The 13,761-nt window shown below is 38.8% G+C and overlaps 2 protein-coding genes across 3 annotated transcripts in view; both read left to right on the forward strand.

The window, feature by feature from the left end:
- Nucleotides 1-5,882, forward strand: part of ST13 (ST13 Hsp70 interacting protein) — a 29,024-nt gene extending 23,142 nt beyond the window's left edge. For both annotated transcript variants that reach the window (XM_021687710.1, XM_044915786.1), the window contains exons 8-12: nucleotides 626-728; nucleotides 1,964-2,080; nucleotides 3,543-3,591; nucleotides 4,312-4,445; nucleotides 5,011-5,882. In XM_021687710.1, coding sequence (XP_021543385.1) covers nucleotides 626-728; nucleotides 1,964-2,080; nucleotides 3,543-3,591; nucleotides 4,312-4,445; nucleotides 5,011-5,139 — 532 coding nt within the window. In that variant the 3' untranslated portion in view covers nucleotides 5,140-5,882. The remainder of the gene's footprint in view (nucleotides 1-625; nucleotides 729-1,963; nucleotides 2,081-3,542; nucleotides 3,592-4,311; nucleotides 4,446-5,010) is intronic.
- Nucleotides 5,883-10,835: 4,953 nt separating this feature from the next.
- Nucleotides 10,836-13,761, forward strand: part of SLC25A17 (solute carrier family 25 member 17) — a 43,915-nt gene continuing 40,989 nt past the window's right edge. Inside the window, exon 1 of the mRNA XM_021687709.1 lies at nucleotides 10,836-10,989. Within this exon, the coding sequence (XP_021543384.1) occupies nucleotides 10,936-10,989 (54 nt within the window). The 5' untranslated portion in view covers nucleotides 10,836-10,935. The remainder of the gene's footprint in view (nucleotides 10,990-13,761) is intronic.

Raw genomic sequence — 13,761 nt, forward strand, 5'->3', positions numbered from 1 at the left:
TTTTTTGTCCTTCCTTTTTTTCCTGTTTGTATTCAAGTTTAGGGATTGCTTTATTTCTGTCTTTTCTGGTTTAATTTTCTTCTTTACGTATGTAGAACGTTTGCATGTTTAAAGAGTCAAAACTGAGTTGACACGTATACCCAGAGAAGTCTAATTTCCATTGCTATCCCCTCTACTCCATTCTTATCTTCTTCTACCAACCTTTAGTTTCTGATTTATCGTTTCTCTTCTTTCAATAAAATGTGCACACATGTATTGTTTTCTCTTCCACCTTATAGCATGCTAAGTGTACATTATGTTAATCCTGTTTTTAAGGAGTTGAAATTGTTGAATGAGCTTGAAAATTGTAGTTCTACATAATTTTTAAAAATTTTATATTTTGAATTAATTTTTTAAAGTTTTTAAACAGTTTTTAGAAAACACCTTTATAGTTGCCAAGGAGGAAATTAAACTCCCATGTTTTTATAGAGTAGAACATACTAATTGAATTGGTTCATGAAAATTTATAGTTCAGATATTTAACTTTAAACCTCTTCTGTAACACTCCCTTTTTTTAATAAGAAAGACACCACCACATTAGTGGATATGTATAAAAGGCCCCTAAAATGAATTTAATCTGTTTCAGACTTCTGGGCCATTGGGAAGAAGCAGCACATGATCTTGCCCTTGCTTGTAAACTGGATTACGATGAAGATGCTAGCGCAATGCTGAAAGAAGTTCAACCGAGGGTATGTTCAAGTAGGGAGAGGGAATGTCATCACTGTGATGCTCTTTGGCTCTAGTACTTAGCCCTTGGCAGTAATTTACCTGGAAAACAGATACAAAGAAAGAAACGTTTGGATATTCCCATCTGTAATTACTGATGTTGGTGTTCAACTCAGAAAATGTCAATAGTTTGTCATGCCTTTATTTCTCATGCTGCATTACAGCAAGCTCTGTTACTTTGTTGTTCGTAAGCCTACAGTAGAGTTATAACCAGAAAGTTAGAAATGGAAAAGGGGGTATCAAGTTCACAGCAAGGAAAGAAGTAGAAAATCTATAAAATGTGACCCGAGGTTGTGCCTGGTCTGTCCTTGTTTATCGTAGGTATATGCAGCCACTGTATAAAGCATGAGGGCCTTGTGGAAGTTAGCAAGTTTCATCCTTTTAAAAATGATAATACTCCAAAAGCCAGAATATTTTTTAAGGTAATTGTTAAAATAATTTTAATGCATTATTTACATGGTAAATTCCTCAGCTTTGTGGGATGTTACGTTACTAAGAATTTATTCCCAAAGGTTATAAGGAAATTTTATTGAATTTAACTTATCTATAGTCAGAGACTTTTTGATTTTTTTCTCTCATAACAGGGCTAACTCCAAGGTTATGGTGAGAGAGTCTAGAACATGAGATTCTTAAAAAATAATGATAAACAAGCTGAAGTAACAATTGAGTATCACTCTCTTACATTTACTCTATTTTCTGAATAATAGATTCCAAATATTTGGCCCAGGCTATGTGCTAGTGCCTGAAACATATATTTTCTCTTAATGTTTATAGCGTTCTATAAGACTTAAGTATTTCTCTTCCCCGCCCCCCTCATTTTATGGATGAGAAAACTTCAGTGTGGTTAGGCTGTGGTAAATAACTGGTGTGTGCGTTCCCAATCTCTACCTTCCCTTGGCCAGTATCAGGCAAGAGTTGTGCAATTTGAAAACTTGTCATCCTTGTACTAGTTACTTTTTTGAAATTTGTAACACTTCTAACTTCACTTCTCAGCCTCTTTCATTTCACAGTGGACTTGTTAAAGTGTGAGTTATGTAAGGTCTTTTTCTATGAGGTAAATCTGTCATTATTCAGAACTGTTTGTTGAATTTAACACCTCTCCACAAAAAAAAATGATTCTTTAACAAAACTGGTGATTTGGGTTGCCCTTATTCAGCTTTTAAAGAAAACATTTTTTCTGTGGCTTTTTTTCCCCTAGGCCCAGAAAATTGCTGAACATCGGAGAAAGTATGAGCGAAAACGTGAAGAGCGAGAGATCAAAGAAAGAATAGAAAGGGTTAAGAAGGCTCGGGAAGAACATGAGAGAGCCCAGAGGGTAAAGTTTCTGTAGCTAAACCATTAAAGGGAAATAAAGTAGATTAGAGTTTGAGGATATCATTCTAATTCCTGGCTCTTACTTAATGCTGGCCTCGTTCTGTAGGGTAATGATACTGCTTAAAAGAGTTTCTTTCCCTTCATTATCTCCAATTTGTAGGGATTTTTTTTTTCTTAAATTCCTAAGCGAGCTTATATATCACCTGTTTATATTCTTGTTTGTGTCCTCCTAAAATTGGGAGGTTTTTTTGGTCAGGTAATTAGAACTTGTCAGTATTACTTGTTTCCTTGTGGATGCTTGCCCTGATTTGTTGTTTTATGATTCCTCTTGTTCGAATAGTGGATTCATAGCTATTTAAAATAGACTAGCTATTTTTTATTTTTAGTCACAAAGTCATAAAATTAAGAAAAAAGTTATTCATAATTCATCTACAATATTGTTGCTGTTCTTAAGATTTCTCGTTTTTTCCTATATTAGCTTTTTGCATTTTGATGCTATCAGTTTTCATTTAGTTATTTCCAATATTGTTGAAGTAAAAGGACATAAAGCTATATTATAATTGTATAGCATTACTTCGTAACTTTGTCATTTAATATTAAATATTAATACTTAACAAAATTAATAAAACTATAATTATATTGAATGAATTTAGTAAGATTTAATAAAGTTAATATTAAATGCTTTTAAAGCATCATGCTTGGTTTTTAGGATTATAGTTACTGTATTCAAAAGTGATTTTTACATTTACATATCCTTGATGACTTTATAACTGGTTATGAGGGAAATTTATTTTCTTTTACTTTGTTTGCTGAATAACAAATTGGTAAACCCCAGTTGTATTTGTTATGTAGAGAAAGTATGGAAAAGATGAACTTGGGAAACAGAAGTTACTGGCAGTCTTCGTAATCTAACCATGTGCTTTCATTTTGGAGTTTTAACATCGTTAAGAATTTATACTTTGCGGGGCGCCTGGGTGGCTCGGTTGGGCAACTGCTTTTGCCTCAGGTCATGATCCTGGGATTGAGTCCCACGTTGGGCTCCCAGCTCGGCACAGGGAGCCTGCTTCGCCCTCTGACCCTCTCCCCTCTCATGCTGTTTCTCTCTCTCTCAAATAAATAAAATAAAATAAAATTTATACTTTGCATAAGCATAGACAGATATCAGTACTGTATATTGCTTTCCATGTGTTGTTTTTTTTCCTGCCCCAAGTAGAGGTAAAACACCACTTGACATCATTACCAAAAGTAATGCTCATTGACAACCTAGCTGGAAAATTTTGAAAGGGGATTTGGGGTGTGTGTCTTTTAGTTCAGTACTGCCATTTGAAATTCGTCATTCTCTTAAGTCCTCTGACTAGCTGATTTTACAGTTTTTTTTCATGGTTTTGCATGGATAGGGTACGGGTGGACAGTAGACTCCCCACCAGCACCACCACTATATGATTTATTTCTTTGTATTAAAGGAGGAAGAAGCCAGACGACAATCAGGAGCTCAGTATGGCTCTTTCCCAGGTATTTTTAAAGAAAATTTAAAACTATTAGGATTGTAAATAATTGGAGAATATTCTGATTTGGGGGCTCAAATATGTCTATTATATTTAGTACTGTTAGTCCCTGGAAATATCGAAAAGCCTTTAGAATGTAAGCCTCTAGAAATTTTCATTCTCCTTTAAAAATTGTATGTTAGTAGAAATATAGTATATTATTTTCCTCACACTTTGAGCAATATACTTTTTTATAATAGCTAACATTTAGTGAGGTCTGAGCATTGTACTTTTCTAAGAGACTGTGAATTGATTATGATGTATTTTAAGTTTTTCTAAATTAGAACTTTAAATTGAAACAAATAATGTTAGAGAATGAGAAAATATGATGACCAAGATGATTTATTAGACTTTTTAATTTTGTAATTCCAAGGGATTGTTAGCTTTCTCTTTAAGGGTAAGGTTAGTTTTCTTTTTTTAACAGTTTTATTATTAGGAAAAAATAAATGCAGAATGTAGCAAAGTTGATTTACAGCCTTATTTTTTAAGAAAAAATTTGAAGATAAAATTATGTCCTGTTACATCCTGTTAGAATGTTTAGATTGCTTTGTGTTTAATAGCCCCCTTGTTCTTTGCATATGCACGTGTGAGTGTGTGTGTGTGACTTTCATCAGAAGGAAATCGTCTACTATCAGACTACTTGAGAATATGGTTGGTGTCTAAGCAGTTATTTCATTTATTCTTGCAGGTGGCTTTCCTGGGGGAATGCCTGGTAATTTTCCTGGAGGAATGCCTGGAATGGCGGGGGGGATGCCTGGAATGGCAGGAATGCCTGGGCTCAATGAAATTCTTAGTGATCCAGAGGTTCTCGCAGCCATGCAGGTAAGACTTGGAAGAACAAAGTTGGGCTTTGTATCACTAAGGCATTTCTTTCATTAATTCTTTGTAGAGACAAAGGTTACTCTGTTAGCTATGTTTTACTTATCTGAATTACCAAATAGCTAATGATGCAGTTAGACCTTTTTTTTTTCTCAGAATGAGTAGCTTAAGTTATTAAAAATTGGTTTATAGGAAATACTCTGTAATAGTGTGATTATATCCAGTTGTCCTTTTCTTTTTTTATGTTCCAAGTTTTTATTTAAATTCTAGTTAGTTAACATATAGTGTAATACTAGTTTCAGGAGTAGAATTTTGTGATTCAGTTGTCCTTTTTATTAAAATTGTGTATGCTTTTTTTCATTATCTAGTTAAAGTGACATAATTGGCATTTGACTTTGAAGTGCACGTTAGTAATATTTATACTTCAGGGACTTGTCCAGACCCCATTTAACTTGGCTGTGACAAAATCATCAGTCTAAATAAACACCTAGGATTTCGACTCATAAACTTGTTAAACCACAGAACTCTTTTTTAAATACTAAAAAAAACCCACTACCTTTCTTTGCAGGATCCAGAAGTTATGGTGGCCTTCCAGGATGTGGCCCAGAACCCAGCGAATATGTCAAAATATCAGAGCAATCCAAAGGTTATGAATCTCATCAGTAAATTGTCATCCAAATTTGGAGGTCAAGCATAATAATGCCCTTCTGACAAATAAAGCCCTTGCTGAAGGAAAAGCAACGATCACCTAATGGATGTCGCAATAATACAAACCAGTGTACCTCTGACCTTCTCATGAAGAAAGCTGGGGTGCTGTGAAGAAAATCCCTACCCCTCTGCCCCACATGCAACTGAAACATTCTATAGTGGTTTGCCATTAGGGTAGTCATTCAGATAATGTTTTCCTACTAGGAATTACAAACTTTAAACACTTTTAAACCTTAAAAATATTTAAAAACATATTAAAAGGGTGTGTTAGTCCCTACATTTTTCTTTACTAATCATTTCAGTTTTTTTCCTTTGGATTAATTGGGCAAGGAAGATACTTCAGTGTGGAAGATTTATTGCTCAGTTTGAGTGAAATAAAGGTTTATTAGTGGGAGGCAAATATAACATTTAAATAGATGAAGTTTGAGTTGGAGATATGGTTTCTGAGGCATTTTGACTTGTCTTCTTAAATGCTTTATTTTTTAAACACAATTTATTTGGATAAAACCATTGGGACCACCAGTATTGCAGTAGGACCTGGGTAGGGACCGGAAGTGCTTGGCAGGGCAGCAGCAACCTTACTCCTTTTATATAGTGTGCACCCTTGTGCAGATGCATTTAAATCTTACACTGTGGTGAAGGGATGATTTTTATAATGCTGCAGTAGAATTGGATTACTTAGCTGTGTTCTTGTCTGATATAGAAAATAAATGTTTGCATTATTTCCACATAGGGGAAATAAGGGAATACTTTTCTTTTTATATTTCTGTGTTTAGAGTGACCTTCCTGGTCAGAAAATACCCATCTCTTCGTGTGCTTTCTACTTGTTTTCACTTGCCCCCCCCCCCCATACTCTTTTTGGGCTAAAGATAGTCCTTTTTCACTGGCTTCATCACTACTGTATCATTCACAGCATAATTGTGCAAGTATATGTCATGCTGGGTTTAATATGTAATACAGTGATTATGTAAGGTAATAACCCGTAACAGCTGTAGTTTCTTACTTGGCCAAGCGATTTCATATTTAAATTATAGGTTTCTACTTTGGTGAAATCTTACCATGTCAAAAGATGTTGGAAGGAGGGATTCCCTTTGGTGTTCAGTTTTCTACTTTGGAAATACTGTTGCATTTGGAGTTTATCTTACATTATTCATCTTCGTAGTTTGGAGAGTATGAGGTTTGAATTCATTGATATACATAGAGGGGAACCAAACTTCTTGATCCAACATGAATTATGAAATTGATGAGATCCATGGTTCTTCATTTCGGGGTTGATGAGTTGTGCTCCTGTTTAGTTCCTAAATACTGCACCATATCCCCCACCTCTCCTTTTTCTCCCTCCTCCTCCAAGGATAAAGAAATGATAGATTTTCTGTTGTACATTCAACTCTTAACATTAATAATTAAGACTAAGTCCAGGCACTGTAACAGGAATTGCTAGGGTTCTGCCTGTCTTTCAATTTAAAGTGCTGGTGTTTAAAAACAGTTTCAAGGGTAGGGATGAGACCCTCTGTACTTCGCTTATTTTGAAGAATCAGTGGTAGGAGCAGTGAAAAAAATTCCATGGAATACATTTTTGAAGTAGCACATTTCTGAAGTCATAAGTTGATTCAGGTTCTAACCCTTTGCTGTACACAAGCAGATAGAAATGCATCTGTTTTATGAGTGAGAAGAGGCTGTATGCTAACTGAGCATGCTTTTTAAACCCTTTAAAAATACTCAGCATATAAACTTGCGTTTGAGCTTGCCAGTGGTTTTTTTTGTTGTTAATGTGTGTTCTCTCTCAGATTTTCTAATGTGTGCTGTGAATAACTCAAGAAGACCAGTTCCTTTTGGGTTCCTTATTTGATTTACTTAATTATATATTAAGTACATTCTAACATTGCAAATATTACCATAAGTGGGTAAAAGTAAAATGGTCTTCTGAAAATGTGTCCTGTGCTTTTAAGTTCCACAAATACAAAGTACATTCATTTTCATAGAAACTCAGTATCATTTCTAAACCAGAAGTGGTTTTTCTTGTGCTAACAATGATCTAAGAAGGAAAAGTAAAGGAGTTTTTTTCTGCTTAAAAATAGTTATTTGATTTCTAGCTACATTAAAAATAAAGTATGGTTTCAAACTGGATATTGATCCCCCCCACTGTTTTTTTCCTCAGCACATGTTCTGTTTCTTTTAGGTCTTTAGCACTCAAGTTATTTCCTGGACATAGTAGGCTTCAGTTTTATAAAGTGCTGTTAACAATGACTTCTAAGAATACTTAAACTGTTAAACAGAGCTTTACTTTTCTTTCAGGTAGCAGTCCGGAGGTAAGCCGTTTTGCCATCCGTTTCTGAGTCCAAAAGTGCTTGCTCTCATGCTCATCTTGTAGCTTGAGGAGAGGGCGCAAGGGAAGCACGTACTGAGATACTGATGCTGATACCCATAGTTAACATTTCATTACTTCTCATAGCCCACTGGTCTTTTTTTTCTTTCTTTTTTTAACTCTTGAGACCATATTTAGCTGCAAGGAGTAGTCCACTGCTGTATGGTCATGAGCCCAGTAAAAGATGACACTACAAAAGAAAGGGAGAAAAGACATAGGGTAACAACTAGCAGGCTGCCACTTTAGGAAATACTGGCCTAATGGGATAAGGGAGAAACAAATCGTATTTTAGAGATTTGTAATATCTAACATTAATGCACCCAAGTAGCCACTTAGATTAGTAGTACTTACTCTGTGCCAAGCACTCTGTAAATCAATTTGAAAGCATTGACTCCATTCTGATAATGACCATAACGGTAAGTGCTCTTCCCCTTTTATATAGATGAGGAAACTGAAGCACTTAATTGCCCAAGTTAACACCCCTGATTATTTGTAAAGCTCGTATTCTCACTAGGCTTGTTCGGTCTTCCTCTTTTATGTTCTGCTGCCCTCTCTGTACAAGGTTGCTTCTTGCAGAATTGTTCATGACTTCAAGAAATTGGAAACAAAATACATTTGAAGAGGATTAAGGAATATCACACATCATTGGGTGTACTGATGTGCACACCCAGCGGATTAATAGTAAGGGATGTAGCATAATTGAAGTGCTTAGAACACTTGCGACAGGTCCAATAATGAGGACAAGAAAAATCAGTTTTTTAAAATTATGGTGCAATAATTTTAAAGTTTAGTATATACAACCTATAGTATACCTGTTAAGAGTGCATAGTTTGGGGAGGAAAATGTTAAAATATTTACCCTGAAGTAAATAGGCAACAGATATTAAAATAGCTGTTAAGCTTTTGATAAGAGTAAATTTAAACTATGGCATATCAAATTGGTGGTTTTAAATATCTTGGCAATTCAGTGAGACCTTTAGTGTTGGTAGGAGTGTAACAATTTTCTATAAAGTTGTAAGAATTTTGACATTCTTTTTTGGTGGAATCCTAGGGTTAAACTTAATTCTAAGTATTAGGAAAAGCCAGGGTAGCAAGGAGGTAAATAGAGCTAGTGTAAAACACATGTATGCGACTCTGAAAATCTTGGTATCTGGCCACATAATCAAGAGATCTCTAAGTAGTTCACTCTCCCCCAGATCACTAGGACGTTGTCAGGTTGCAGTTAAGTAACCTGACCATAAATCTGCCAGTGTAGAAGCATCATAGATGAAATGTTAAGTTCTGGATAGGTTCCTTTAACTCACTTTTGTGTTCGATGGCATGGGTGTAAAAGAACACGCATAATTTTTTATATACTATTTATATAGAGGGGGACTTGATGCCTCTAACTCAGGGAGCCCTCTTTAAGGAAAATATGTAATTATGAATACTAAAGTAGATGTAAAAGTGAATGGTTAGAACAAAGGAAGCAAAAATTGCAGGTTTTAAAAATTGGAAATCTCTCAAAATCACAACTACAGAGAGTTTTTATTATTTTTTAAGGATTTTATTTGTCACAGCACACAAGCAGGGGGACTGGCAGGCAGAGGGAGAAATGGGCTTCCCTGCTGAGCAAGGAGCCTGATGGGCTCGATCCCAGGATCCTGGGATCATGACCTGAGCGGAAGGCAGACACTTAACGACTGAGCCACCCAGCGCCCCTAAATAAAATCTTAAAAAAAAACCTGGGGGCACCTGGGTGGCTCAGTTGGTTAAGCATCTGCCTTTGGCTCAGGTCATGATTTCAGGGTCCTGAACTGAGCCCCGCATCAGGCTCTGCTCAGCAGCAAGTCTGCTTCTCCCTCTCCCTCTGTGATCTCTCACTTTAAAAGAAAAAAGTCTTTTGCTTAAATTGTATAACTGACCTCTGTTTTAGTGCCAGCAAACTATTTTCATTTGATGTTTGGACCTCCGCTTTTCTGTCATGGTCCTAGGGATTGGTGAGAGTATTCCTGGAAGCCATTTCTACAACAGGTCTAGCAGTAACAACCATACCTATAAGAAGATACCACTGAATCTGGTGTTCCCAACTCACCTTTCATTTAACTTATGGTCACTGTAGCACCACCCTAAATGAAGGGGAATTTAAGTGGAAAGATCTTTTAAGATATTCTACACAAATTTTGTGAAAAGACCAGGTAAACATTGTTAGGGCCCTCTCTTGAGCAGTAAATATAATGGGCATAATAAAGCACGGAGCCAGGCATGTAGTAAGCACTCAGGAATTATCACAGGGTGTATTTTAAGTGGAAACTGGAAGGGACCTATGGCAATGGCACTCCAGTAGAGTGAAGTTGGAGTCCTGAGACCTTGTGTCTCACAGTATGATCTAGGCTAGAGGTTGAAAGTGCTTTCTCCAGTTCTTCGTAGTTTGGTTCTTCACTTTAGAACATGTGAAGATTTTTTTTTTTAAACAAAGTACGTCTACATAAATTAGCTTTTGTAATCCTTAACAGCAGTGGAGTTGTATTAACACTGTCACTTAACAAAGAAAACCTGGGCGCCTGGGTGGCACAGTAGGTTGGGCGACCAACTTTTAGTGTAGGGTGGTGAGATGGAGCCCCAGCCCCATGGGGCTCTGTGCTCAGCAGAGTTGGCTTGAGATTCTCCCTCTCCCTTTGCACCTCCCGCTCGTGCTCTCTCTCTCAAATAAGTAAACCTTAAAAAGGGGAGGGGGGGGGAGAAAAACCAAAGGGGTTAAATTACTTTCCTAGTTGCTAACAAGTATTATACGGCGGGGTGTGGGACTTCTGTGGGTCCAGTCCCAGGATATGGCTGCATTGGATCACTTTGATCTCAAGTTCCATTTTGTCTTCCTACCACACGCGGGGGTTTTCAAGAGGGGAGAAACTTGCCCAATCAACGTTTCCTTTCGGATAAAATGTGACTTTAAAAATACTGTCCAGAGAAAATAGGAGTTAACTTGCAAGGAAATAGGAAGATTTGAGTCCCCATCTTGCCGGTTACCAGCCTGTCTTACGGAGGGAAGGTGGCCGTCTAGGCCTTCCTAAATGCCAATGTTAAAGCACAACCCGCCAGGTCCCCGAACTCGAGAGGGTACTCCGGTCAGACCCAGGGGCGGCTACGTGCTTTCTGTCAGGCTATTCCGCGTGGTTGGGCCAAGGCTTCTCTGCCCCGCCCACGCATGCCCCGAGGGCCAATCAGAGCCAAGGGACTTTCCCAGGCCCGCCTTTCTCCTCTTCCAGCCCCTGCGGCTTCTACCTGGGAGACCGGGTGCCGTACGACCCGGAAGTGGTTGTTCTGGAGGAGGCGGGCCTGAGAAGGTGGGGTCTGTGACGCTCACGCCCCGGGCTCTGGCGCTTCTTTCCGCCAGCTGCGACCTGAGGGGAAAGTGTTGCTAGGTCTGTGGGGAGCCGCAGCGATGGCCTCCGTGCTGTCCTACGAAAGCCTGGTCCACGCTGTGGCCGGAGCCGTGGTGAGGCGGGGTCTTCACGCCCGGGGCCACTGCGGGGTGTGGGGCTTCTGTGGGTCCAGTCCCGGGATATGGCTGGGGGATGGGGATGAGAGGGAGACGGTGGGTTGGTATCTGCAGTCGTGACTGTGGGACAGGGAGGAATGAAACGTAGGCGAGAAGGTGCTGGAACAATTTGGGGTGAGGGCCAGCACACCCTTCGCCCCTCTTTTGAGCTCTTAGAAAATATCTGGGATACAGACAGCGACGATCCCACATACCCACAGAGAGCCTGGAAGAAAATAATTGCCGTTTTCTTTGCCTTCTGAAATTTAAAGACCAATCACCTCCCTTAAAGGCCACCACAGGCACAAACTTTGTTTCACTGGGCCGGAGGAAAACGTAGATGAGAAGCTGTGTTACTTAGTCACGCGCTTCCCTATAGCCAATTTTCATACTCTTGCTGCAGACAAGTGGCAGTACTTAGGGTATCTCTGGCCAATATTGGCAGAAGATACATCTTTTTTTTTTTTTTTTAATCAAGATGAGAGTTGCTGTTTACCACAGGTATGGTTTACTGTGAGGTGTGTGCGTGGGTCTTGGGTTTGTGGATGTCTCAGTTCCATTTGACACCACTCCCTTTTCCTTGACATTTTCCACTCTTGGCTTGGGTCACTTCCTCCTCTGGTTGTCCTCTTAACTCTGACTGCCCTTTCTCATATCCTCTCCAGCTGTCAAGATGCACCTTTAGCAGTTGGAATCACTGTGACTTCAGAGGCATATCAGAGTCATCTCCTTTTAGCCAGCAAAACTTCACTGAGAGCTGTTCTGTGCTCGCTAATCAGGGATGAACCCCAACTCTATCATTTGTTAGATAGATGGCCTGTAAATTTCATTTCCTAACCTATAAAGTAGGAATGTTGAAACCTACTTCACAGACTTGTTTTTAGAGTTAATTGACAAAGTACTTCATGGAAGTGCCTGATTGAGGAGTCTTGGTTCATTTAGTTAAACCAGAACAGCCTTTCGGCCAGTACAAAGGTGGTGAAATGGAAGCTTGCTTGACATGATCTGGGATGGTCATGGGAGCCTATGTGTCTGGAGTGGAGGGAATAAAGAGGCAGAAAGGCTTCAGGGGACCAAACTATATCAGACTTTAATTCTGAGTAGGAAAGAAAGCTAGCTAACTTTTGGAGGTCTTGAGCATCCAGCAACTTGCTGATTTTTACATTTTAAACATGATCACCCTGGCTGCTCTGATGAGAGTAAACTGTAAGGGAGTAAAGGTGGAAGCAGGGAAATTGTCAGGGGGCTGTTAACGTCATCTCAGGCAAGAGATGATGGTGGCTTGGACTAGGATAGTAGTGTGGAGGTGGTTAGAAATGATCATTAACCTGGAATATAGTTATAAGATAGAGTCGCCAGGATTTGATGGTGGGCTGGATATGGGGTATAATAGATTGAGGGTTGGTTGACTCCCCAAGAGTTTTTGGCTTGAGCAACTGGAGACATTTACATTTACTGAGATAATGAAGACTATAACTGAGCAGGTCTGGGAGAAAGATTAGTTTTGGATTAGTTCAGTTTGAAATGCCTAAGAGTAGTCATGAGACTAGGTAAGTGTGGAGTGAGAAAAGTCTGGAAGAGTGAGTGAGCATGCCAACATTAAGAGATTTCAGAAGTGAGATAGCACCTGCAAAGGAGACTAAGGCAGGCCTATTGGGTAGGAGGAAAACTAAGAGAATGTGGTGTTCTGAAAGTCGCATGGAGAAGGGTAAAGATCAACTGGGTCAAATAAGGTAAGAAGTGAGAATTAGCCATTGGATTTATTAACTTGTTTCTCAATATGATAAATCCATTGGTTAATTGACAAGTCACATTTTGGTAAATGGTGGAGTGAATAGTTGAAGTGCATCTTAGGAAGAATGGGAAGATGGGAAGTGTTTGTTTTCCTTTCTTTCTATCAATAAATGCCATTCATTCAGCACCTGTAGAGTGCTTTCTATGTGCCATGTAGTGTTCTAGATGCTAGAAATATATTGGAAAACAAAGTCGTTTTATTCATGGAGAGTGCATTCAATGGGGAAGTCAGACAGTAATTGATTAAAAAAATAATTTTAGATAGTATTAAGTGCTATAAAAGAAAAGCGTCGGCAGACTTTTTCTGTAAGAAGGTAGATGGTAGGGTGCCTGGGTGGCTCAGATGGTTAAGCGTCTGCCTTCGGCTCAGGTCATGATCCTGGAGTCCCTGGATCGAGTCCCGCATAGGGCTCTCTGCTCCTTGGGAGCCTGCTTCTCCCTCTGCCTCTCTCTCTCTCTCTCTCTGTCTCTCATGAATAAATAAATAAAATCTTTAAAAAAAAAAAAAAAGAAGGTAAATGGTAAATATTTCAGATTTTGTGTACAGTCTCTGGTGCAGCTACTCAGCACGGCCATGATAGTGTGAAAGTGTGACAATAAGTAAATGAATGAGTGGAGCTGAGTTCCAAAAAAATCCTGTTTACAAAACCAGACAGTGGATTGGATTTGGCTCTTTGGCCATAGTTTTCTGAGCCTTACTATAGAGAGTGATTGCAGGTAGAGGTAATATATTTCCATGTAACCTACAAAGACATTTCTATATTTTTCTCTTGTTAAATTTTTTTTTTTTTTTAAGATTCTGGTTATTTGAGAGAGACAGAGAGAACGAGCGGTGAGGAGGGGCAGAGGGGGGAAGGAGAGAGAGAGAAGCAGACTCCCTGCTGAGCAGGAAGCCTGGTGTGGGCCAAATCACAGGACCTAGAGATCATGACCTGA

Source organism: Neomonachus schauinslandi, chromosome 5 (genome assembly GCF_002201575.2).
Source record: "Neomonachus schauinslandi chromosome 5, ASM220157v2, whole genome shotgun sequence".
Lineage (NCBI taxonomy): Eukaryota > Metazoa > Chordata > Mammalia > Carnivora > Phocidae > Neomonachus > Neomonachus schauinslandi.